The sequence below is a fragment of the Osmerus mordax genome, chromosome 10 (genome assembly GCF_038355195.1).
Source record: "Osmerus mordax isolate fOsmMor3 chromosome 10, fOsmMor3.pri, whole genome shotgun sequence".
In the NCBI taxonomy this organism is placed as follows: Eukaryota; Metazoa; Chordata; class Actinopteri; order Osmeriformes; family Osmeridae; genus Osmerus; species Osmerus mordax.
This window is the reverse complement of record NC_090059.1, coordinates 6,384,835-6,410,124: the sequence shown is the minus strand read 5'-3', so window position 1 is coordinate 6,410,124 and position 25,290 is coordinate 6,384,835. Positions and strand designations below refer to the sequence as shown.

Below are 25,290 nucleotides of genomic sequence, written 5' to 3'. Positions count from 1 at the left end.
TAACCGTCAACATTGGATTCCATTTAGCCGTCTTAGACCAGGTTTCTATAATGCAGTTGAGAATGGGGTGATTCCTTGTGATTTTTTTGTTGTTGACATTTGTCACGTTAGTCTATCTTCTCTTAAAGTAGGCTACACACGTTCCGCATTCTGACACCTCAGCCTCTGCATGGGTTGTACCATGTGAGGGAGTTCTCCCCTCCCAAATAGAGTTGGTTGGGTCCATAGCCAGTCTTTTCCCAAAAGTTTTCTCAGATCGGCTACCGATAGCTGGGACGGGCGGCCCTATAACGATACGCGTCAGGGAGGATGGATGGGAGCAGGGCCGGAGTGATGGCATCACTAGACAAGGTTTTACCAATTGAAAAACGTCTGTTTATTTTACATAAAGCTCAAAAAACGCGCGCATTAAGTGTAAAAGTCCCTATCTTGCACCACATTAAACCCATACGTCCTAGGTTGGGGCAAAGCTCCTAATGTTTACAACGTCTGGCTCCGTGCCTGATTAACACACGGATCGTTAAGCAGTCTCAAAAAATTTATCAATATAAAAAATAATACGATCCCTTTCTGTAATCATGATACCCCCCAGAAAAGTTCACTGCACCCCCAGTCAAAGCAGGCTTCATCCGGCCCTGTTTGGTATACAAAAAAAGGAGCCGGTCTTGGGCCTGAAACTCCCGGGCTGGAAAGTGGCCCCACTCCGGCCCTGGCTCCGATGGATCTTGGTGTTGTTGTATATCCGTTGGCATTTCCAGTGATTTTATTCTATTAAAGGCAGGGTAGGTAAGTTTAGCAAAACTAGCCATTTTGGATAGAGTTTTAAAGTATCCAACCCTAAATATCCCACCCCCAGTGTTGCCAAAAAATCTCACTAAGTCGCTATTGGCTCTCTGAGAAGTCGCTGAACGTCTGTAAGTGATGACATAAGCCCAAATTGGCCCCTCATCCTCACTCAGCTCTAGCCTGGCTCTGCCCTCCTACGTACTTCCGCTCAATTTTGATTTTGCTTCTGTACTAGGTCTGGCCATGAGGTAAGTAAGTCAGATGTCTCCGGTTAATTTTCTACCGGCCAATCAGCGAACAGAGGGAGTGGCTGTCGTGCGCTAGTTTGTGTTGTAGTTCCGTGATGGCGGCGGAGAAAGATGCGAGCAAAGCCATTCGGTCCGTTGTGGCAACGCTAACGAATATCCATAAGCTAAAGCCAGAGCAAGAACAAGTTTTGCTGAGTTTTGTTGGTGGCCCTCCTCCCCAAGGGGTTCGGGAACAGTTTGATTTTCCAGCTACGGCAGCTAGCTCTGTTACAGTAGTGGTGAAAGAATTGGCTAAGGCGAACGCTAGCGATTGGTTATGGCAGATCCGAGTGGCTCTGGGCAGATCCAATAGTTTTAACCCTTGTGTTATCTTCGGGTCATTCTGACCCATCAGTCATTGTGACCCACCGTCGTATTGCGACAACTTTACTGCATACAAAAACAAAGTGAAGCATTTTCTTTTAACCGTTGGGCTGTCTCAGACCCCCCCACATTGCAAAGGTTAAAAGAAAATAATTTTTATTTGTTTTTGTATTGCTTAAAATTGGGTAAACACAATGATGGTTCGTTATGAATCTTTGGGTCATGTGACCCGAAGGCAGCACAAGGGTTAAACTTCAACAGAGTACCCACCTACACGGAAGTCAACGCTTGTCAATGGAGTGAGGCCAGACTCTCTACAAATGAAATGTACGAGAGTCTGGTTAGGACCAGGCTAACTCAGCTCCATAGACTGTAAAAAGAATGGACGGGTGGATGGAAGTGCACGTAAATTATTTTGTTCACAAAGATAGTTCTGTCATTTTAGGTATTTTTTTATCATGCTGATGTCTTAAGTGCTCATTGTTCTCATCAATATGTAAATCTAAAAAGGGGTTATAGGGTCAGGTGAGTGTATGGGTGGGATCTCAATACTGCGGCTCCACCACCCATTCACTACTGCGCATATTCTGGCTCCAAATGACATCACCAGCGCAAGATGGCAGCACCCTTATCCGGGATATTTTGGGTTCATTTTTGTACAGTGGGTGAAAGCGGAGACGTGTCGTCCATTCTTTCTACAGTCAATGCTCAGCTCTGGAGGGGGTGACTTTCAATGACAACACAGAAGTACAATGATATATATTATGCTGTAGCTCAACAACGAAAACTGAGAAAATAGGGCAGATTTGACACTTTGTTGCTAAATTAAATTTTTTGGTCACAAGGCGAAAAGTCACAAAATCTAGGACAAGGTCGCTAAATTGGTAACACTGCCCACCACCTCCCATCAAAGACAGGCAAGTATGACCGTCCAATCATTGCATTCGGTCCGAACGATAGATTAAACATGATAAAGCCAAGGATCCTGTGTGGTGCCCCAGTGTGCAATTAAACATGACAGAAATCCCTTCTAGGGTGCCCTACCTGTGGAAAAAACAGGATGCAGTGCACTCTAGGGTGCCTATGTGTGAAAATTGATAAAGTCCCTTCTAGGGTGCCCTTTCAGTGGAAAAAACATGCATCTTTGACATAAACATAACAATGTGAGTCCAGCGCTCCCACAATGTATTATCAATGTTCGCATTTAGGCTACTATTCATTTCCCTGCCTAAGCTGATATCAAACTTAAAGCCCTGAATTGTACATATAATAGGGGTGCACATAACTTCAGGTTATGTTACTCAGGTGAGTACCAGGAGATGGTGTTTGGTACTCACCCCATATGTAGCGTGGTCTTAATAACTTATTAATTCTTAACTATATAACTTAACTATTCTTCATTCAGCTTGTCTCACCATCTGGCAAGTGGGCGACTAGACATTTCTTCTTGGCTAGCTTGTTTATTAGCAATGGCTTGCGCCACATTAGTGTGCTCCTTGCTCTTTTCATGTTTGTCAAATAAAGGATGGTTGAAATTCTTTGAGCCTTTATAAAAACGCCCCCATCTGCTAGATGTAGGTTTGAGCGGCAAATCTTGCACCACATTTCAGTGCGCTCATCGTTGGCATCAAGCCACTGCACCCCACTTTCCCGAAAAAAAGTATTTTCTTTGGCTCCGGCTCCAGTTGGCGTTTCTTTGTAGGTGGCGAAACGCCCAAGAAGCTGCTTAATGTCTGTTGCTTTTTGGACATCTCTGACAGTAGTTGACAAGCAACATGTCGTGTAAGGTTATATGAGAAGATCAGTCAAGTATGCAAAGGTGTGTAGTAATACAAGTGGCATTACGCATTTCTGTCGCGCATGTGACCTGCTATGTGCACCCCTACATATAGTGGGTTGGGCAAGGCAAGTTAGTGCATTGTATTGCAAGCTTAGAAGAAAATAAAAAACATAAGTGATGAGTAGCTCTAATGATGGGCCTGTGCCCCAGTAGAGCTGTATGTCTAGCAACGCCCCTGTGCCCCACCATATGCAGCTGGTGCCCCTGCCCCTCAGATAGCCTAAACACATAGATAAACACAGCACAAAATATTTGTTATTGGTAGAGTAGGATTTACACCTTATAATAAAACTTACCGTGCTTACATCCAATTTTTACAACATTCCCAAATCGAATTCAAGATTACTTAAAGACATGGGGAGTATTTTCAGACGACACTTAGTCCTCAACAATAAACAAAAAAAGGACATAGAAAGTGTCAGTAGCATATCGTGCATGCCAAATAACGTTTTACCGTTTAATGTTTCTAAATGAAACATGTTACCTTCAATACAGTACTCACACAGATAACCATGTTCTTTGTTCTTGTACTTTGGTTGGGCTTTCCCTTTTTTTAAAGGTACCGGTTACAATGGGTCATAAGCAGCTGTAGTGCAGTAATCATGTTAACTTTGTCAGTGGCACTATAAAGTGCAAGGTAGATAATTTTCTCCACTGTGAATTAAAAAAGACAAAGTATACCACTGAAATAAATACCAGTCCGGTTCAACAACTTGTTTCCCGCATATTTCCTATATACATCAATTTCTTCATATTTCCATTGCTTGATTAATGAATGTTCCTGTTCATTTACCTTGTGATCAAGACCTGTAACAGAAAAGGACTGTGAGAACCATTTTACATCAAGATATTTTGTACAAAGTCTGAATTGACTTTTGTTAATTTATTTCTGATAAAAACTAGTGGTACCAACCTGTTTTACTGTACTTGTGATGGATGGAGATAAATAGCCCTTTGCCTAAATCTGAAGATTGATGAAGGGTGCAAATCCCACCACATCCTGTAGAAGTACTAGTGCCCTCTGTAATGGTTGTTCAACATCAATTTCAACATTCCGCTTGCGTAAAGGATCCAGGCTGGACTCAGTAACATTGTGACAGTGATTCACCTTTAGGGACTGAAGCTTGGGGCAATATTCCGCAACAGTCCTGGAAACACAGCAGGTAGAGATGTTGTACAGGTGTACCACAAAACTGCCAAATAGAATGTGCCAATGTATCCCAAGGTAGAGTAGCACTAAAGACAAGATAACTCACTTTGTGTACTATGGGAAGAACTGATAAATGAGAAAATACACTGGGGTCCAAGTTCACAGACAGTGTTACCTGATGGACTGGTTCCTAACCCGCAGACAGCCTGTCAGGTCCAGCTGCTCTAGCTCCCTGCAGTTCTTGGCCACCTCTTCCACAGACTCGTCCGTGACGTTGGCATTGACTGCCACAGACACAGACCTCAACTTCAGACAGTTTTTGGCGAGATAACAGATGGCCTCGTCCTTGAGCTGGCGACAGGCGGTGAGGTCTATGGATTGCAGCCCCCTGCAGTGGTCAGCCAGGCTGCGCAGGGACAGGCTGTCCACCCACTCGCAGTGCGCCAGGCCCAGGTGCTGAAGGTGCATGCAGCTCAAAGACAAGGCCACCAGGGAGTGGCGGGTCAAATGAACACATCCCTTCATGTCCACTCTCAGCAGGTGCTGGTTCTGACCAATCACAGGCAGCAGCTCACTGTCTGTCACCCAATCTGAGCAGTTCTGCAATGCTAAGTTCTGGAGAACTTTGTTGTCCCTTAGCATAGAGCAAAAAGCCTCCTTGGGAATAGAAGCCCCTACCTGGAAACATTAAATGATGGTTAGACAGCATCTAAGACACACATTATTAGGATAACAATTCTCAAAATAACAAGGATAAAGTTACAGGTCCAGCAGCCATTTATGCTACACCACTTTAAACATCTGTACATTATTTTTCTCTTACTTGTGTGAGATCAAAGGTCCGGCAGTTGGCAAGGTAAACCTGGATGAGAGCATGAAACTGCTTGCTAACTCTCTGTAGACTGACAAGATGACTTAATGGCAAGTAGCAGAAAACATTTGTAACCAGCACATCCTCCCAGGGTAAGTCCAGTAGATGACATCTGCATCACACATTGCAAAAAGAGACAACAGTGCCTGTCAAATAACAAATAAATAAAAAATCCATAGGGGGGATAATATTAGCACCGTACCAATGCATGGTGTCATCTGAACAGTCTCACTTACGCAAAAGCTACAATCCAAGCACTCAAAAGGTGTAAGTTAGCTTGACAGCTCTTGCTATGCAGGTGCGATAACGGGTATCTAGCTAGCTGGCTTTGTTAGCTAGTGGCAAAATGCACGTTCCTACTACAACATACCTGCATCCATCTGTTCCGTTGTCCATTCTGTGAAGAAAGTATATGCAACGAAGCTGGCAGAATGTTCATATAGTAAGTAAATAGCTACATGCGATCCTTGGGTAACCACAGACAAAGGTGCATCTTCTGTTGACAAATTTCCGGGTTCGTAACATAAGAGGTGTGTTCAAGAATTCAACTTCTAACAGTGCAGTTGACAGTGAAATACCATGGTCATTGATTATCAAAACTTTTAAATTAAATATTGTATCATTTATTTTTAGATTATATTCTAACCATGCTTTGAATTACCATTAATTTAAATGTATTATACAGTTATTAGATTGAACTCAGAGAAACCAGTGACTAGAGTAGATGATCTGCATACCCATGCAAACGTTAAACAAATAACCTTCCCGACAAATCAACTTCTAACAGAGACACAATGGAGTCAATCATGCTGAACAACTGCTGACCTAAGAGTTATGTTTCCCTGAATGAGGTGGGCCTACGGAACGGTTGTGTGAAAACTCACTTTTGACCAACTACTGTGGATATACAAGCTAGAGTAGTATCCATAATGGAAGATAAATCTGTGTATGATTTTAATGCAGAGACCCTGGATGGACTCATAGTTCCACTCAGCAACTACAGAGGAATGGTGCTTCTCATTGTGAACCTTGCCACCTTTTGAGGGTCAACAATAGAGGAGGTTGGTCATCTGTTGGTATACCTGTATTATTTTTATTGAGTAACGGACATTTTTTTTACATATATTTCAATTTCTGTCTTCTAATTCTGACATCCTCTCAGTACCACAGGTTGAATGCACTAATGGAAATGTTTGGTGACCGCAACTTCACTGTCCTGGGATTCTCCTGCAATCAATTTGGTCTTCAGGCACCTGGTAAGAGCCGTTTGCTTTAAGAATCTGAATATGAGTGTAACCTAAGTTTACCCCTGTTTGATGTGTTCCTCAGTTCCTCAAACATCCACAATTCCATAACACTATTACGTTTATACTGAACCATTGTTTCATTTGTTATGTTTTTGACCTCAGAGGGAAATCATGAAACTCTCAATGTTCTGAAGTATGTGAGACCTGGTGGAGGGTTTGTCCCCAAATTCCCTGTATTTGGCAAGATTGAGGTTAATGGATTAAATGAAGAACCTCTTTTCACCTATCTCAAGGTAATCATTGGTTTCACTGTTATTGTATCAAACACATATTTCCAGCATCGTAGAAAGAAACCAAACTTTCTGGAAATGAGTTTGATGTGTATTTCACATACCAGAGCGGCTCCCCATAACCCTTGTTTATGTGGATGTTTTTAAGATTGCTTAACTTTGAAGATGACACAATCAGATGACTTTGAGATGATGTTTTATTACTTCAGCCATATTCTTTGTTGGTTCTTTTCACAGGACTCTTTGCCTTTTGTAAATTCTGTTATTGGAGATATAAGGAAATTGTACTGGTCACCAATTAAAGTCAATGACATACGTTGGAACTTTGAGAAGTTCCTAATTAATTCAGACGGGGAGCCTTTCAGACGGTAAATCACTGTTCAACACCAAAATGATGGACTACTACTCTATATTTAGGCCTATGATTTGCAACACCTACTGGTCCTAATGTGTCTCTTTTTGTCCCAGATATGAACTTCATGGCCCCATTGAAGAGGTGGAGACGGATATTGCTGAACTTCTTTAAAGGAAATGATCTCAGAGGCAGTTTTGCCAGCAGCAGATTGACGATCCCTCAGTAAATGCAGACCTGCACCTGAGTAGATCTGATGGGTGAAAGAAAAGGACTCAGAGTTTCAGTGCATTCACTCCGAGGACCATATCATACCAGCTGCTGGTGATGGCATTTGTCACTAACAGGTGTAAATGCTACATAAACTTGCTACATAAACTTTCAAAGAAAACCGCTGTGCTGTCCTTTTTAAGCCTGTTGAATGTTTCTAAAATTAGTTTCAATGTTGTTATTTTGAAACATGGATAAAATTGTGTATGTAGTTTAAATACTATTAAAATTGTTATATATAATGCCATTTATTATAACACAATTTATTATGGTTTGACTCAGAGGCGTTGTTAGACATAAAACTCTACTGGGGCACAGGCCCCTATTCGTATTCCTTTTTTTCTGTCAAGCTTGCTGCGCACAATGCACTATAGGCTATAGAAATTCCCCTTGCTTAACCCACTATACAACAGTTCAGGGACGCAAGTTTGATATCAGCTTTGGAAGGGACATCAATAGCTAATGCGAGCGCGCCCATTTCTCTGCATTCATTTGGACGCAAATACTGTTTTTTTTATTTTACAAGCGTTGATTGGGATACTGCGTTTATTTTTTCAGAGATTATCAATCTAAATTAAGGCACTGACTGATAAAGTAAATTGTTAAAACTCAAACTTTAGATTTTACTGGGGCACAGCAGATTTATACTGGGGCACGTGCCCCAGTAAAAAGGGTCTAACGACGCCCCTGGTTTGACTATGTTCAAGATCTGTCAGTAGGTTCATGAACCATGAGTATCTCACGCATGCGTACTTGACCCTAGCCGTCACGGCTACTATCAGACATGGCTGCCTTGGGTTTGCGATGGTGGGCTCGAGCCCTTTCCAAGGATAAAGGGACAGGCATTCCAACTGTACTCTCTGGAGCCAGAGCAGGTTGGTATTTTATAAATTGTAAATGTTTTGTGTTTGTCTATATACATTAAAATACCTAATCCAATTTATGTTTATCTTGCAAGAAGGGACTAACCTTGACGAGCGAACGAATGCCGTCTGAGCTAACTTTAGCTAGCCTTTCTACACGTAGCTGGTGGTGGCTGAGCGCTAACTCCGACCATACCCTGAAACGTCCTTTCCCCTTACTTTTGTTTACATACTGTATAGCCTTCGTGTTAGCTGCTTTTTTGGACATGTTCTAATGGCACTTGCTTATCATGTTGTAAATAAATATAGTGGATTGTTTTGGTAATGCAATGGTAGGAAAGTTTAAACAATTTTTGTTCCCATAGTACATCAAACCTACTCGATGTCTACCCACCACCACCGCACCGATGCTCGCCATCAATAATGGCAGATTCTGTACTGTAATTGCATTTTAGCGTCTGGAGTTTCGAAAGGCATGCTGCCCGGTCCCTTCCCCACAACCCCCGAGGAGAAGGCAGCAGCGGCAAAGAAGTACAATATGAGGGTTGAGGACTATGAGCCATTTCCAGATAACGGCGAGGGGTAAGAAAAGTATAGCCCTACTGAATTTGTAACCCTATTGAACTAATAACCCTATTATACCTAGGCTTTTAGTGCTGTAATGAATGTTTTAAACTTGAATACTATTTATTTGTCATCATACAAGAAAGATGTAGCAGCGTTTACAGAATAATTCAAATGACTCAACTTATTTTTGCAGATATGGTGATTACCCAAAACTGGCAGATCGATCCCAGCATGAGAGAGATCCTTGGTACAAATGGGACCATCCTGACCTGAGGAGGAACTGGGGAGAGCCAGTAAGACGTTTGTTTGTACATACAGACATGGTCAGACAACACAACAAAGATACCAACAAAAACAACAGTTGGTGATGGCGTTGTGATTGGTATTTTATGTGTCTGTTTGTCTGACAATGGCTGTATGGCACACAATGAATTTCCAAAAGTAAAATTTTATCTATATAACTATAGTTGTATTTACCCAAAAAAAATTGACTAAAATCAAAGATGCCCCCCTCTAACTCTTCTATTAAGTCAATGATACAGATACAAAATAGTAGTTTTCAGGCAATTGTCTTGCTTGCATTGTCAATATTCTCACAGATTGAGTTAGTGCACAATACATAACAATACATAACAATACATAGCTAATGAGTACGCTCAGATGTTTTTGTATGTGCCTCCACCCGCACCCCACAGATGCACTGGAACTTTGACATGTACACCAGGAACCGTGTGGACACATCCCCCAGCCCGGTCGACTGGGGCACAATGGTCAAACACTTGGGTGGCTTCATTGGGTTCATGCTGTTGATGTTCTACCTTGGGGAGACATTTCCTTCTTACCAGCCTGTGGTAAGAATTCAAATGGCAGCATCCTTATCATTTCTCTCAACGGAACGCATTAAGCAGTTTTTATGGATATACAGGGCTCTAGAGTGCGACCAAATTGGTCGCACTATGCGACCAAAATGTGTACGGGTGCGACAAAAAATGTTCCTAGGTCGCACCGGTGCACCTAACCTCCTCGCATCCGCTGTCTCTCCACAAACGAAGCGTTTGTTAAACCCTAAGACGGAACTGACACTCATGGTTGGATCATATCGTGGTCTAAACCAATCAGAGACAGAGATGGGGCGGGTCTTTGCCTCTGATTGGCTGTGATCCAGATATTCCTGTAGCTCCGTGCTGTGTGATTGAAATTACGACCTGAGCACCAGAGAGTCAGTTTAGCAGACCTGGGCATTGTATGGCCCGCGGGCCATAACCGGCCACAGGCTGTCTCAATCCGGCCCGCGTGAGGTAAATCAAAAATTTAAAATAAATAAATGTGTTGAGCGGTAGTAAATATGTAGTCCTGAAAGACTACAGTGATCAGGCGATTTACATATGTGCACTTGCGCAACCTCACCGACAGGAGAGTTAGCTGTTGGTTAGCCCTCGAAAATGAAAAACTTTGCCACTGATTAACTTTTAACAAGACATGGACTTCTAAGTATCTGTTTACTGAGGTCAAAGTGAAAGCTGTGAAGAAAAAAAACTAACGCGGACATAATAAGAACTTGACTGATTCAGTGGGCGCGGGCTGATGGTTTGCTAGTTGAACTGCAGACCCTGATCGTTACCTGTCAGCTGTCCTTCGCATATCCACCTCAGACATTCAGACAGATTTCGATGCACTTGTTCAAGCCCACTGGATTTCTCTCACAGAACAAAATGAACTGAAAAAACGTATTGCTTTTTGTATAAAGTTGATCAATTCCACATCTTTAACATACTGCAAAACAACTTTTCAGTGTTTGAAGATTAACTGGTTACAAATAAAATGAAACACTGTTGTTGTTGTTTATACTGTTTATTACTTCTATAATCTTTCCTATTTGACCTACACCAAAGTCAAAAATATTTATATCAATATTTACAGAATATCCTTATTCTTCTGATAACCAGTAGCAGCTAATCAAAATATATACTTTACTGCTTTTTACAATGGGAGAAATTGAATAGTGAGCAAATTGATGAGGCCCTCCAACACATTTCAGGTTTCTCATGTGGCCCCTTGTAAAAATGAATTGCGGACCCCTGAGTTACGAAGCTGGGTCATGGAGCTAACCCATGGAGCTAGGATTTTGATGCTAGGGAGAGTGTGGCAAGATGATTTTGCCAAGGCCATAGGGCAAGAAGGCCAAATTACAGGTGTTGGCCATCTGAAGGGCATGGGACAGCAAGGTGGGACCCGCTATAAGACTTTGAGCCATGAAATGTTAGGTCTCAGTTCAGGGAAGCTTTTAACCATTGTGTTATCTTCGGGTCATTCTGACCCATCAGTCATTGTGACCCACCATCGTATTGCGACAACTTTACCGCATACAAAAACAGTGAAGCATTTTCTTTTAACCGTTGGGCTGTCTCAGACCCCCCCCCCACATTGCGAAGGTTAAAAGAATTTTTTTTGTTTTTGTTTTTGTATTGGGTAAAATTGGGTAAACACAACGATGGTTCGTTATGAACCTTTGGGTCATGTGACCCGAAGGCAGCACAAGGGTTAAACAGTAGCACTTTCTATTTTGAAATGTTTTATTTTGCTTAAAATGTTTTAGTTTGGTAGCTCAGTGAAGCACTTAAAATATTTTTTTATATATATATACAGTATGATTGTGCTTCAAATAAAAAATATATTTACCTACTCCTTATTCTTGTTTAAGATCATTTACATAATATATATGAATGTATATGGAGCGGGATAAAAAGGTGACCTTGAAATTGTGGCGACGCAAGGAAAAATTTGGGTGCACCTAAATTTTGTGCTGGTGCACCTAAATAAAAAAGTTAGGCGCACCAGTGCAACCAAGGCAACAAGTTAGTCTGGAGCCCTGATATACTATAGCCTTTTACTTGATCACAACCTTTAACTCAATGTAAAGTTCTCTGTGATTATAGCCTGTTTGGATTTAACTGTAAATTAATTTATTATAGTTCCAGGCAGTTATTTATATTACACTTTTCATTGCCAGGTGTGTAAAGGTAATGTTTGAGGAAAAGTTGGAGGTTTCACTGATGTTTTGATAAAATTATTTATGTTCAGAAGTTTGAGAGTTCAAGGTTTGCTTGGAAGCCTGTGGGGTATGTGAATATACCTTCTCTTTTACCTTGCTATTACTAGCAGCAGGATTAGGCAATGGCATCACATCTAGTCTTACATTACTGTATGCATTAAGGCTCCAAAAAAAGAATTAATGTTAAATATTTTGTCTGTTCCAGGCACCCAAACAGTACCCTTACAACAACTTGTACCTGGAAAGGGGAGGGAATCCTGAAAAACAGCTTGAAGAAGTCAAACATTATGAAATATAATTTATGACATGTCTACTCCACTACTTGTGTATATTTCTGTCACTAATAAATAATTAATGATAAAATGTTTTTGGAACTATTTCTTGTTGTACATTTAAAGAACAAATAGTAGTGGTGATAATATTACTTTTATGTCATTCAGATTACAGTTGTGAAGCATACATGAAAAGTAAATCACTGCCTAGCAACAGTACAATCTATCCAGTTGCTGATTTGTCAGTATGGGTTGGGATCATAGACGTCACAACCGGAAAGAAGTAAACCAAGCAAGCAAACGGGTCAAATGAGGATATCGATAATATCGGCCACCGTAGATTTGGAGAGAAAAAAGAAGCCTACGTTGGGAGTGCCAGTTAGCGTACCAGCTAGGTTGAATCAATCCTTACTTCATGATTGCCTTGCGTGACTGTAATCAAAGTAAGTACATCTAATGTTGGATACATTTACTTAACTGTTAACCTGTGACTAAAGAGACAACAAGCGTAACTGTCGATATAATTTCTTATGAACCCAGTTTGAGCCCAGCCCTACAAAGGCACTAGCTAGCTAGCTACAGTAGCTACATGCTTGGCCTAGACTTAACGTTAGCTAGTTAGCAAGACAACAAGTTTGCCAACGTCACATCATAGCTACTACTAGTAGTAGTAGCTAGCTAACTAGTTACACCCTTCAGTAAAGTTGTATTGCAATTTACTTGCTTATAGCAAGCAGTTGAACTATCCAGTGTTGCTAGCCAAGCTACGATTAGCCATGTAGTTTTGCATGAAACATAATACACTGACCTGTATGACCTATGCGATTTTTATCGGTCTCAAAAAGCTTATAGCTACCAGTAGGTAGCGACCAATCAGTTACACACAGCTAGCTAGTTTTTTATCCAACTAACAGGTCCTAAACTCTGTGTAGCCTATTCTACCGCAAGCACTACCCTCCTCCTCTGCTCTGTGAGAAAAAATGCTCTGATGTCTGGGAACAAGTCTCCTCCTGCCATTACTTGAAATCGATTTTTCTTCCAAGGAATGTCTTTTGGCTGAAAATGATCTGCCTCTTCGTGATATGATAAAGTCAGTTTGTCAATCAAGTAAGATTGATTGATTGGTATTGCAGCCACGATTATTTTTTTGATAAGACTCATGTCTAATAAACCGTTATGTCTTGTGCTGAGCATATGCCGACGTGCTTCTTTCAGGATTTAGTTAGCCAGAAACAAACCCAGCTGAGGAAAATGAAGCTGAAGGAAATTCAGAGGACTGCCCACCAGTCATGGAGTCCTGCCTCTCACCATCCCATTTCTCTGGCCTTGGGTGCGTTGCCTTATCTTGGATAGAAAAGGAGGGATGTTATAATATCTTGCCAATAATACATTATTAATCACACTATCTAATGTGCTGAATTGCATGTGTTCTTGTGTGTGAACATTTATCTCTGTGTCAATTTAGGCACGTCAGCACAACAGTTGGATGCCTCATTCAACACTACTGCTGCCCTAGAAATATTTGAGTTGGATTTTGCAGACCCCTCTCTGGAAATGAAACTCAAAGGTTCCCTTCCTTCATCCAATAGGTGAGAAGCTCTAGAAGTGAACTGTCTGCTTTCTGAACCTATATTATTGTTATAAGTTGCTTGTAATAAGTTAGTCTAAGCCTTTGTCTTGCTTCACCAATTTCACTTTGTCTTTCAATTTTTCTGAAAAATTTATATTTTCTGTCACTTTCTCTGTCTGTTCCCTAGATTACACAGTCTCATCTGGGTGGATTTTGAAACGGGAGAAGATGGGACAGGAGGAAGGCTCATTGGAGGCAGTGAGAATGGCACAGTAACAGTTTACAGCCCGGGGGCCATAGTAACCCCTGGAGCAGAAGCAGTGATAGGACAGTCTGACAAGCACACTGGCCCCGTCAGAGCACTAGACTTCAACCCTTTTCAGGTAAAGCTTGAAAGTTATATCATTTTCTATGTTTTTTTTTTTACTATCAAAATGCTATATTTTTTTGTATTGCGTTTTTTCCAGAGTAACCTTCTTGCATCAGGGGCAAATGATTCAGAGATCTATATCTGGGACCTGAATAACTTCAACAATCCAATGACACCGGGAACAAAGTCTCAGGTAATGTTGGTTAAAACATATAAAAACAAACATAGTATACACACTGTTAGATTTAGATTTTGCCATTTATACTTTTTATTTTCAACGTAACTTTGTTGTTCAAAAGCATAGTGCCTTACAAGAGTTAGCTTGAACATTTTTCTCCCTATTTCCTTACCCTTTGTAGCTATGTGAGGTAAGAATGAAAACAGCGGCTCCTATGTTATGTTTGGTGTGTGGTGTGTGTGTGTATAACCTGTGTGGGCTCAAATACAGTTAGGTCCATAAGTATTTGGACATTGACACAATTTTCATCATTTTGGCTCTGTATACCACCACAATGGATTTGAAATAAAACAATCAAGATGTGCTTTAAGTGCAGACTTTCAGCTTTAATTTCAGGGTATTTACATCCACATCAGGTGAACGGTGTAGGAATTACAATACATTTTATATGTGCCCCCCCCCTTTTTTAAGGGACCAAAAATAATTGGACAAACTAACATAATCATAAATCTAATTGTCACTTTTAATACTTGGTTGCAAATCCTTTGCAGTCAATGACAGCCTGAAGTCTGGAACCCATAGACATCACCAGACGCTGGGTTTCATCCCTGGTGATGCTCTGCCAGGCCTCTACTGCAACTGTCTTCAGTTCCTGCTTGTTCTTGGGGCATTTTCCCTTCAGTTTTGTCTTTAGCAAGTGAAATGCATGCTCAATTGGATTTAGGTCAGGTGATTGACTGGGCCATTGCAGAACATTCCACTTCTTTGCTTTAAAAAAGTCTTTGGTTGCTTTCGCAGTATGCTTCGGGTCATTGTCCATCTGCACTGTGAAGCGCCGTCCTATGAGTTCTGAAGCATTTGGCTGAATCTGAGCAGATAATATTGCCCGAAACACTTCAGAATTCATCCTACTGCTTTTGTCAGCAGTCACATCATCGATAAATACAAGGGAACCAGTTCCATTGGCAGCCATACATGCCCACGCCATAACACTACCTCCACCATGCTTCACTGATGAGGTGGTATGCTTTGGATCATGAGCAGTTCCTTCCCTTCTCCATACTCTTCTCTTCCCATCATTCTGGTACAAGTTGATCTTGGTCTCATCTGTCCATATGATGTTGTTCCAGAACTGTACAGGCTCTTTTAGATGTTTTTTGGCAAACTCTAATCTGGTCTTCCTGTTTTTGAGACTCACCAATGGTTTACATCTTGTGGTGAACCCTCTGTATTTACTCTGGTGAAGTCTTCTCTTAATTGTTGACTTTGACACAGATACGCCTACCTCCTGGAGAGTGTTCTTGATCTGGCCAACTGTTGTGAAGGGGTTTTTCTTCACCAGGGAAATAATTCTTCTGTCATCCACCACAGTTGTTTTCCGTGGTCTTCCGGGTCTTTTGGTGTTGCTGAGCTCACCAGTGCGTTCTTTCTTTTTAAGAATGTACCAAACAGTTGATTTGGCCACACCTAATGTTTTTGCTATCTCTCTGATAGGTTTGTTTTGATTTTTCAGCCTAACAATGGCTTGCTTCACTGATGGTGACAGCTCTTTGGACTTCATATTGAGAGTTGACAGCAACAGATTCCAAACACAAATACCATACTTGAAATGAACTCTAGACCTTTTATCTGCTCCTTGTCAATGAAATAACGAACTCCCTTTATGAGGGAATAACATACAACTGGCCATGGAACAGCTGAGCAGCCAATTGTCCAATTACTTTTGGTCCCTTAAAAAAGGGGGGGCCACATATAAAATGTATTGTAATTCCTACACCGTTCACCTGATTTGGATGTAAATACCCTGAAATTAAAGCTGAAAGTCTGCACTTAAAGCACATCTTGATTGTTTGATTTCAAATCCATTGTGGTGGTATACAGAGCCAAAATGATGAAAATTGTGTCAATGTCCAAATACTTATGGACCTAACTGTATGTCCTTGGACATTTCTCTACCAAAATTACCATTTCTCTACAAAAAAAAACGGTTATACTTAATGTAATGCTGTTTGCACTTTCTAAATCCCTTTAATAATGTTTTTTTTCTAGTTTGAATATTTGGGGTGTGGCCTCTTTTGGTATTTGTTATTTTTGTTATCAATACTTACTAGTCATTTATAACAAGTGTGCATTTGCTGAATATTTCCTAACTAATATTAGTTTCCAATCAAATAAGAATCTGTTTTTGTGTATCAATTCTGCTATGTTCCTGAACACACACACACAAAAAAAAAAAAACACTATTACTGTTTCCTTTTTCTACTTTCTCAGCCTCCTGAAGATGTGAGTGTCGTGTCCTGGAATAGACAGGTTCAACACATCCTGGCCTCAGCCAACCCCAGTGGCAAAGCAGTTGTCTGGGACCTGAGGAAGAATGAGCCCATTATCAAGATCAGTGACCACAGTAACAGGGTGAGCAGGTGATGTTTGTTGCAACCGTTTTATTGTTAGTTTTTCTCTTTTTTTGTGCATCTGGGCTTTGTGGCCTCCCCCACCCCCCTTTGTGTGCCTTGTTTCCACCATCCGCTCTGTCACTTTTCAACTATTCATCTCTGTCTGTGTTGTAGATGCACTGCTCAGGCATGCTCTGGCACCCAGAGGTGGCCACACAGTTGGTTTTGGCCTCTGAGGACGACCGGCTGCCAGTCATTCAGATGTGGGACCTTCGCTTTGCCACGTCACCTCTCAAAGTCCTGGAGAACCACACAAGGTGAGCTTTTTACCCAACGGTCAAACTTCCATCTGTAGCTGTTTGTTGCGCAGTCCCGGATGATCCTTTCTGTCAATTTCCATAGTTTAAGAAAGTCGCTCTCTATTCAGGGGAATTCTCTCCATATCCTGGAGCCAAGCTGACCCAGAGCTGCTGCTCAGTAGCGCTAAAGACAATCGGATCTTGTGCTGGAACCCAAACACTGGCGAAGTAGGTTACCATCACCAAAATTAAGCTATCTCGATCTCTTATCACTGAGGCACCAACGCCATCTAACCCTAGTCTCTCCTCCTAGGTCATTTATGAGTTGCCCACAACCAACCAGTGGTGCTTCGACGTGCAGTGGTGCCCCAGGAACCCAGCCCTGCTGTCTGCAGCCTCCTTCGACGGCAGGATCAGTGTCTACTCCGTGATGGGAGGAAGCCTGGAGGCTCAGCAGCAGAGCACCGCCCATATGGTGCCTTAGACGCACACTGCACAATTCTGTTTTGATGACAATCGTTCCGTATCCCTATAATCGTAATCCTAATAAGTCCAAATGGCTAAATCCTGCATTGATGTAAATCCAGTGGTGTCTTTTATCGTATGATGGGTGAGCCGATTTATCGAGATTTTTTGTGAATACAGAAACAATGGCCCACTCCAGTCTAAATCCTCCTCAGTTTGCACGGTGCTGATAGGCGTTTTGTCCCCAGATCTCATCCTCATTCGACACCATGGATCCCTTTGGGACCGGACAGGCTCTGCCCCCTCTACAGGTCCCACAGCCTGCAACCCAGACCACCATCGTTCCCCCGCTGAAAAAGCCCCCAAAGTGGGTGCGCAGGCCAGTGGGGGCTTCATTTGCTGTGAGTCCTAATCGTTTATGTATGTATTGTACGGAAGGGGAAAACAAGGTAGTGTTTCGATGAACGACAGAACATATTTAAAAACAAAAAAATTGGTATCCCTGTGTGCAGTTTGGTGGGAAGCTCATTACCTTCGGCAGCGCCAAGACTCCTCAGGTCCAGAGTCCTCAGGTCCTCCCCAGGCAGGTGTTCGTCAGCCAGGTCACCACGGAGACAGAGTTCCTGCAGCGCTCCCGGGAGCTCCAGGTGGCGCTGCAGTCTGGATCCTTCTCCAGCTATTGCCAGGCTAAGATCCACAGCACCACCTCCGACTCTGATAAAGACTTGTGGAAATTCCTCCTGGTATGACTAATGTAAAAATATATATGTGAACCTGTCTGTGGTGTTATTGCTCCAGAGTAAGTGTATATACTTGTTAAATGTCCCCAGGTGAACTTTGAAGATGAGGCACGGGTTAAGTTTCTGAGACTTTTGGGTTTCAGCAAAGATGAGTTGGACAGAAAGGTAATTGTCTGATTTTACTCGAGAAGGTGAGATACTTCTCCACCATATTTTTTAAAATTTGATTTACCTTTACCCTTGTTTCTCCAGATTTCAACCTGCTTGGGAAAGAGCCTGCAGCCGAATGGCCACGGTGTGGATGCCAGTGACCTGGCTGAGAAAATGCAGCAACTCTCTGCGCAGGTTTGAAACAGACCAATCTTTTCTTTTGTCCTAACGGAGCCCCAAGAACTAAAGCAGTAGAAAATGAACATTTCTTTTTCTACAGAGGTCAGATGAGACCAGTGGTGCCGGCAGTGGCAGCATGACCTCCGGTTCAGCTTCCCCGTCTGACTTCTTTAGTCAGATACCACAGAAGAAAACCGTCTTCCAAATCCCTGTTTCGGCCGGTAAATTTAAACCCCCCATTCAGTACATGCACACATCAACATTTTATTGTTAGCTGTCACATTTAATCTCTTCTACAACATTTCAAATGTTAAGGCTAACAATTTCACCTTTGTGTTTTGTGTGTTGCCATAACTCAGACACGGACGGGCTGATCAGCCAGGCTCTTCTGGTGGGGAACTTTGCGGGAGCCGTGGATCTGTGTCTTAACGACGGTCGCTATGCAGAAGCCATCCTGCTCGCCATTAGTGGAGGAGAAGATCTGCTCAAGAAAACCCAGCAGAGATATTTGGACAAGCAGAGGAGCAGTATCTCAATGGCACGTCAGATCTCTAGATCATTCAGTGTTATTCTGTGACAGGGACTTCCCTTCAGGCCAAAGTAATGGATGGCCAAGTGTAATATGGTGTTCCTGTGACAGAACTTCATTCCAGGCCAGAGTAGTCGATTGTCATACGTTTACAGGTCTGATCATTTGGACGTGCTCAAGTTTTTGGAACAGTCTTGGATCATCACGTCATTTACATTTATGCATTTAGCAGACGCTTTTATCCAAAGCGACTTCCAAGAGAGACCTTTACAAAAGAGCATAGGTCACTGATCATAAAAACGAGATAGCCCCAAACATTGCGAGCACCCAAAACATGAAGCATACATTGTGGAAAACCAAATAAGTGCCAAAGGGAAGAACCATAAGAGCATGCAGTTAAACAAGTTACAATTGAACAACATGAAACTCAAAAAGTGCAAGAGTGCACCTGTAGAAAAAACAATCAACAGTAAAATATTTCACAGCGAGTACAAGAATTTGAAACCGTTACAACTAACCAACAAGAGCAACCAGTCTCTCAATCCGAGTCATTGTGATCCTGGAAGAAACTAACATCAGGTCCAGCCAAGCATTCCTAAGTGCCGTTGTACTCCCAGAACAAGTGTGTCTTGAGCCTTTTCTTGAAGGTGGGGAGACAGTCAGTGTCCCTGACTGTCATTGAATGTGACTTTCCTTCTCCTCAGCTGATCTCGTCGGTGGTGACCCAGAACTGGGCTGACATCGTCCATAGCTGTGATCTGGACAACTGGAAAGAGGCCCTCGCCGCTCTCCTGACCTACGCTCACCCGGAAGAGTTTGCCCATCTGTGTGGTAAGAGACGCCGATGACTAACAAAGAGCGCCCATCCATGACATGAGAATTTATTTACATGTGGTGAAAAAAAGAATGTTTCCCCTGTGTGATGGTAGACACGCTTGGAGTACGTCTGGAAGCTCAGGCGACGGAGAAACACCGGCTGCAAGCCTGCCTGTGCTACATCTGCTCTGGAAACATCGAGAAGTTAGTGGAGTGCTGGGTCATGCAGAGAGACTGCTCCTCTCCCCTTGTCTTGGAGGTACGGGAACTTGTCCCAAACTGTAATTGGCTCGTCTGCGTATACGTAGAGGAAAGCGGACGTATTGCAAACTGCAAAAGAAATCTGATTTACGTGTTTCCGAATGTCTGATAATTCTATAAACGTCCAGCGGAAGTGTGGCACCTCCCTTTGCGGACATTTAGAATGCTAACGCCTGGTTTTGTTGGGTCCTTTGATTGACAGGATCTTGTGGAGAAGGTTATGATCCTGCGCAAGTCCATCGAGCTCTTGCGGAACAGCGAGGTAGCGGTGAAGAGCCCGGTCCTGGCCGACAAGCTCACTCAGTACGCCGGCCTCCTGGCCTCGCAAGGCAGCCTGGCCACCGCCATGTCCTACCTGCCAGAGAGCCCCGACCAGGTAGGCAGCTGACACGCAGAGTCCTGGAGGAGGAAGGAACACACTTTAGTCTGAAGTCTTATTCAGACAAGAAGTTATTTCCCATGCATTTCAAGGGTGGCAAGGACTTTTGCTCCTTTTTCACTCCTACAGTTTTTTTTTTTCTTCTCCTGTATGTCCGAAGATGTTTTTATGTTGTTCTGTGCTGCCCCCTACAGGCAGGAATCATGATGATGAGAGATAGGCTGTTCCATGCCCAGGGCGAGGCGGCCGTTGGTCCCCGGCCGCCTGTCCCCTACAACAGAGTCAACGTGGGAGTGACCAAGCCTTCTGCTGCTTCCCCCCCACAACCACAACCACAGGAAGCCCCGAGCACGGTAACTTCAGTTAACACCCAAGTTCGGTTTTCTCATTCAAAATCATTGAATGGAAACCTACTCTGGTCACTTCCTTACAAACACGTAGAAACACATCTGTTTGCCTTGTCCCCCCTCGTGCTTAAATGTTTTAAGGATGATGGGAATGTTTGTCATGTCCTCCACTGCAGGGAGGCAGCCAGCCGCACAGTTCAAATGTTTTCTCCCCGCAAGTTGCCGTGGCCAACACCGGACTACCTCCCTCCCAGATGGGGTTGCCCCCCTCCTCTCACGTCCTGCCCCCCGGTGGGCCCCGGTCGAGCCTGCGACCCGCCTACCCCCAGCATCCTTCCACCGCTCCAGGTGGGACATTACACACACGTCTGAAAATGACTGACAGTTAACCATTCTATAAATATATCTTCTAATGCTGTTTGTGTTTGCTCGGACCCCACTCAGGCTTCCCTCCTCAACAGTCATTCCAGCCACAGCCCATGTCAAGCAGTGGACCCTCCATCTTCTCCCCTTCAGGCCCTCAGATGCCGGGGGCCAGCCTGTCCGGACCCCCTCTGCCCCAGCTATCCTCCCCAGCCCCTGGGGGCTTCTCCACCATGCCCCCCTCCTCGCACCCTTCCAGACCCATGCCACCTGGCCCCCAGCCTAGAGGCCATGTGCCCATGTTTCCGGGGGCCCCTCACAACCAGGCCCATCCACCCCCAACAGGCAGCTTGTACCAGCCCATGGGGCTAGGGTACCCCCCAGGCGGCCCCGGAACTCCAGCCACCAAGTCATTCTCTGCTCCGTCGGTACCCCCTCCTCCCACAGGTACAGAGATTCAGATCAGCAGAGTTATCAGTGTTCCTCACAATCGTGCTCATACCATCAATCACGTATCTTTGTGTGCTGGTCAGAAAGATGGAGATTATGTTCACTGTGAAACGCTCCTATTCAGCTGTCCCCTTGTTTGACTTTTCAGGCTTCTTTCCTTGGCTGAATTCCCATTTTGACGATGAAGGTGACAGTGACAGGGCTAGGTTTGAACATGGCTTAAAGTGTGTACCACAAACATAGGTAGAAGTGTTTGCTTGGTTAGCTCCACATGCTTGAGGGACATGTAGTGCATTAAAAACAGATGTAGGATAGTAAACCCTGGGTCTGAGCATTTAATTAAGTTTTAATTAAATCATGCTGAGATTAGTCAATCTCTTGTTGATTAAAGGCAGGGTTGTTAATATTGTTACGCACTTTTTGTCATATTTGCTGACCTAAACTTCACGTCCTGATAGCAACCAATAAATCTAAAGGTTTAAGAGTAAAATGAAATTAATCCGATATCTGCGGGCGTGGCAGGACTGTAATAGACTCGACCAATCATTAAGTTCAGACCGGCCTTATGATTGGACGACATTCAAACCGAATGCAATGATTGGACGGGCTACTTGTGGCCCTAATTCCCGGCAGTAGTCAGGCAGTGCGTTCATGTGTTTTGGAGGAGTGGCTTTGAAGGGGGATAGCCTTTCTAACTCGAGCGAAAATTGCTAGGTTTGCTGATCCTGCTTTTAATCAATCTCTAAATTAGCAGAGGCAGAAATGACAATCGACACAAGAAAGCATGGTGTGACCATTATGTTTGAATGACAAAGACCTGATTTCAAATGCTTTCATTAAATAAGAGCTTTTCGGGACCATATAGCTTGGGTTATCCCTGTTATTTGTTGCAAAAGTCTACCTCGGCTTCTTTTATGTGTTTTGTTGTGTATGTAGTGTTCCTTAAAACTAACCTTGCCTCAAAGAGATTGTGTTTCTGTGACTAAGTTTTGACTGCTTAAAAGCCCACCAGAAGAGATCTCTCACAGCCAGGGTGCTCAACCTCTTATCACGTTCTCCCTCAGGATCTCAGGATGGCTGGAATGATCCACCTGCAGTCCGTGGTGCTCCAAGGAAGAAGAAGGTACCCTTTTAGAACACCCTTGTTTCTGTTCTCTACATGGGGATTGTTCCTTCCAAGTGTGCTTCTCTGCAGAAGTTGTAGTTTCCGCCTAGTAACATTTCGAAATATTGTCTGTGGTGACATTATGGAGGTGTTGACCTTAGAAGGCCCCTGCAGGCCATATTCAAGATGGCCTGCACACCATGTTAACCCTTCATGGCTACACTTGTTAGTCAAAAAAGCTCCAGGCGATAAGCACTGTTATGATCAGACTCATGTATTAGCTGGATATGGTTTAGAATTTCAGTTCCAAATACCTGTAGTCAAACATGCTTGGACAAGCTGTGAAGATCTCTGGTGACGCCCGTCTGGGAAAACGTGTTGTCGCATACAGGTTCCTGATAACTACACCCCTCCCGCCCCCATCACAGCCCCTGTGATGGGCTTCCCAATGGAGGCCACCCAACCCCACGAGGGCCCCCAGGTCCCACCAGGAGCCCCCCAGGAGCCCAACGTGCAGGTCAGTACCACGTTCTGCCATTGTGGTTGCTTGCTCCATTGGGACGTTGTGTTCCACACGTAGACAGTTAGATTGATGAGGTTTCTTTTTTTTTCCCCCTCAGCTTCTCCAACAGCTGCCAGCAGAGAAGGTGGAGCAAAGGGAGATCCCGGCTGAGCATGTGGTCCTCAAAAGCACCTTTGACAGCCTTGTGCAACGCTGCCAACTAGCTGCTGGAGACCCAGTACGTCTGACAACCACACATACACACCCACACTCCTTTTTGTAGGCTTTCTTAATGGGCACCACACAGTTATCACACTATAGCACTCATTTCATTTTTACTTGCATTAAAACGTTTACTTTTGAACATTTTCAGCAAACGAAAAGAAAACTTGAAGACGCGTCCAAACGCCTTGGTTATCTCTACGACAAACTAAGAGAACAAACGGTAGGGGCACTTTACCGATGTGTATCTTGTTCTATTCATTGGTGGCACTGATCCTGAAAACTGTCCCACATTTGATCTAAAATATGTCAAATGAGATGTCAAGGTTTTGAGTCATGTTTAATTGAAACCTGCATGTTGTCTCTCTTCACCCCCATGTAGCTCTCTCACAATATCCTTGGTGGGTTACACGAGATTAGCCGCTGTGTGGCCATCCAAAACTACCAGCGCGGTCTGGAGGTCCACACCCAAGTGGTCAGCAGCAGCAACTTCAGCGATATCTCCGCCTTCATGCCCATCCTCAAAGTGGTCATGACCATAGCCATCAAGCTGGGGGTCTGACCCGCTGACAAACACAGCCCGACTTCAGTGTTATGGATCCTGTTATATAAATAGATATTTATTTCTTATCAAAACTAACTCCATGCGCTTTGACATTGACTTTATAAGCGATTTAGTGGTTGTTCACTGTTTAACCTATGTCTGGGAAGGCTTCTGACTGGGATTGTCTTATAAGGATGTCTTATAAAGGTTCTAATTCAATGATTGGGAGGGAGCGTATAGTTTTTTTGAATATGTAGTGGAAGACTTTGCGGAACAAGTTTTTACTTTCTCTCCTTAATGGTTGGATGACAACGGAATTTGAAAGACCTATTTTTCCACCTCTGCTGTACAATAGAAATGGCCTAATATGTCCAACTGAAGGTGCCATTACCTGGGTTGTTGGGCCAATGCACGGCTGCTGAATGTATTTAATTGAATTGTGTCAAATTGCTGGATTTTTTTAAATGATCAATCATAAATAGTGCTGCCGTTGACGATTGAGCTATTGTTTGAGTTCTATTTGTTTTCTGTTGGTTTGCACCCTCTTTGGTGTGCGTGTTACACCACTGTCATTCAATACTGATAAAGATGGGAAATCCCCACATGACTAAGGATATATACAACACTTTTTGTAATAATCTCAACTATTTGGGGGATTTGCAAATTGTGTATAATTTTTCCTAGTTATGTTGATATTCTGCACTCCCAGTTATATTGTTTAATTTACAGCTAAAATCCCCGATTTTGTTACGTTTCCCACCCTTTATCTCGCTTACTGTAGAAATGTGATTTGCGTTTCCACAATTTGGCGTGTGAATGTGTTCTCACCAAAGCTAGTTCCTCCTTTTTTGTTAACTTGTAAAAGTGTCCGGTAATGAAATGTTGTACTTCATTTTAGTCTTGATAATTCTGTGCTACAAATATTCTTTATGATGAGTCAAAAAGAAATACTTTTTGGTGGAGTATGGAATTGAGTTGTGAGAAAGTATGTGGTCTTAAGCTTGATGAATTCATTTTTCGCTAGTGGGAGACCAGTGGCTTACTGTGCTACTGCCCAGTGCATCATATGGCAGCAGAAGGCATTAAAGTGCCTCAGTAATCACTTGTTGACAAATATGTATACAATCCTTGTTGCTTACATTATGATTTACTGCTGTATCTAATTTTTCAAATAAAACCTGTATCAAGGCTTATGTTGACATTTATTTTATTGACTGAAGTTAGCAAACATTGGCCTATTGGCCTATTAATTCAGT

At 43.0% G+C, this 25,290-nt stretch overlaps 4 protein-coding genes across 8 annotated transcripts; 3 read left to right on the top strand and 1 right to left on the bottom strand.

The window, feature by feature from the left end:
• Positions 1-3,522: 3,522 nt before the first annotated feature.
• Positions 3,523-5,767, bottom strand: fbxl15 (F-box and leucine-rich repeat protein 15). 2 transcript variants are annotated; one of them, XR_010877529.1, is made up of 6 exons: positions 5,629-5,767; positions 5,211-5,370; positions 4,563-5,065; positions 4,151-4,385; positions 4,031-4,044; positions 3,523-3,891 (listed from the first exon to the last, which is right to left on the bottom strand). XR_010877529.1 is itself a non-coding variant. In XM_067245552.1 (5 exons), exons 1-4 carry the CDS (start codon positions 5,652-5,654, stop codon positions 4,196-4,198), a joined length of 879 nt encoding a protein of 292 aa, XP_067101653.1. In that variant the 5' UTR covers positions 5,655-5,767; the 3' UTR covers positions 3,523-4,044; positions 4,151-4,195. The 2 variants fall into 2 exon arrangements, 1 of the variants encoding a protein (XP_067101653.1); XM_067245552.1 differs by having other exon boundaries at positions 3,523-4,044.
• Positions 5,768-6,187: 420 nt separating this feature from the next.
• Positions 6,188-7,321, top strand: gpx9 (glutathione peroxidase 9). The gene is made up of 5 exons (XM_067245053.1): positions 6,188-6,319; positions 6,421-6,514; positions 6,668-6,798; positions 7,033-7,163; positions 7,264-7,321. The coding sequence occupies exons 1-5, from the start codon at positions 6,188-6,190 to the stop codon at positions 7,319-7,321; spliced, it is 546 nt and encodes a 181-aa protein (XP_067101154.1).
• Positions 7,322-8,188: 867 nt separating this feature from the next.
• On the top strand, positions 8,189-12,262 carry ndufb8 (NADH:ubiquinone oxidoreductase subunit B8). The gene is made up of 5 exons (XM_067244863.1): positions 8,189-8,292; positions 8,736-8,862; positions 9,041-9,140; positions 9,543-9,698; positions 12,105-12,262. Exons 1-5 carry the CDS (start codon positions 8,202-8,204, stop codon positions 12,195-12,197), a joined length of 567 nt encoding a protein of 188 aa, XP_067100964.1. The 5' UTR covers positions 8,189-8,201; the 3' UTR covers positions 12,198-12,262.
• A 253-nt stretch (positions 12,263-12,515) lies between these two features.
• Positions 12,516-25,227, top strand: sec31b (SEC31 homolog B, COPII coat complex component). 4 transcript variants are annotated; one of them, XM_067245551.1, is made up of 27 exons: positions 12,516-12,614; positions 13,387-13,501; positions 13,637-13,760; positions 13,929-14,124; positions 14,209-14,304; positions 16,561-16,701; positions 16,857-16,999; positions 17,110-17,209; positions 17,295-17,456; positions 17,695-17,847; positions 17,959-18,189; positions 18,277-18,351; positions 18,439-18,531; positions 18,617-18,737; positions 18,876-19,054; positions 19,750-19,876; positions 19,975-20,120; positions 20,325-20,498; positions 20,696-20,854; positions 21,025-21,196; positions 21,293-21,658; positions 21,810-21,848; positions 22,726-22,784; positions 23,158-23,283; positions 23,387-23,506; positions 23,642-23,713; positions 23,873-25,227. In XM_067245551.1, the coding sequence occupies exons 2-27, from the start codon at positions 13,423-13,425 to the stop codon at positions 24,050-24,052; spliced, it is 3,633 nt and encodes a 1,210-aa protein (XP_067101652.1). In that variant the 5' UTR covers positions 12,516-12,614; positions 13,387-13,422; the 3' UTR covers positions 24,053-25,227. The 4 variants fall into 4 exon arrangements, with proteins under 4 accessions (XP_067101652.1, XP_067101649.1, XP_067101650.1 ...); XM_067245548.1 differs by having other exon boundaries at positions 14,209-14,313; positions 22,726-22,781; XM_067245549.1 differs by lacking the exon at positions 21,810-21,848 and having other exon boundaries at positions 14,209-14,313; positions 22,726-22,781.
• The last annotated feature ends 63 nt before the right edge of the window (positions 25,228-25,290 follow it).

Bases quoted from the DNA above. Each gene is read 5' to 3' on its own strand.
- fbxl15 (XM_067245552.1), bottom strand. From the start codon at position 5,654: ATGGACAACGGAACAGATGGATGCAG. The intron at 5,066-5,210 runs GTAAGAGAAAAA...TAATGTTTCCAG, and splicing joins GGACCTTTGATCTCACACAA to GTAGGGGCTTCTATTCCCAA. The intron at 4,386-4,562 runs GTAACACTGTCT...CTGTGTTTCCAG, and splicing joins GTTAGGAACCAGTCCATCAG to GACTGTTGCGGAATATTGCC.
- ndufb8 (XM_067244863.1), top strand. From the start codon at position 8,202: ATGGCTGCCTTGGGTTTGCGATGGTGGGCTCGAGCCCTTTCCAAGGAT. The intron at 8,293-8,735 runs GTTGGTATTTTA...ATTGCATTTTAG, and splicing joins ACTCTCTGGAGCCAGAGCAG to CGTCTGGAGTTTCGAAAGGC. The intron at 9,699-12,104 runs GTAAGAATTCAA...TGTCTGTTCCAG, and splicing joins TTCCTTCTTACCAGCCTGTG to GCACCCAAACAGTACCCTTA.
- sec31b (XM_067245548.1), top strand. From the start codon at position 13,423: ATGAAGCTGAAGGAAATTCAGAGGACTGCCCACCAGTCATGGAGTCCT. The intron at 18,190-18,276 runs GTATGACTAATG...AAATGTCCCCAG, and splicing joins ACTTGTGGAAATTCCTCCTG to GTGAACTTTGAAGATGAGGC. The intron at 21,197-21,292 runs GTGGGACATTAC...GACCCCACTCAG, and splicing joins GCATCCTTCCACCGCTCCAG to GCTTCCCTCCTCAACAGTCA.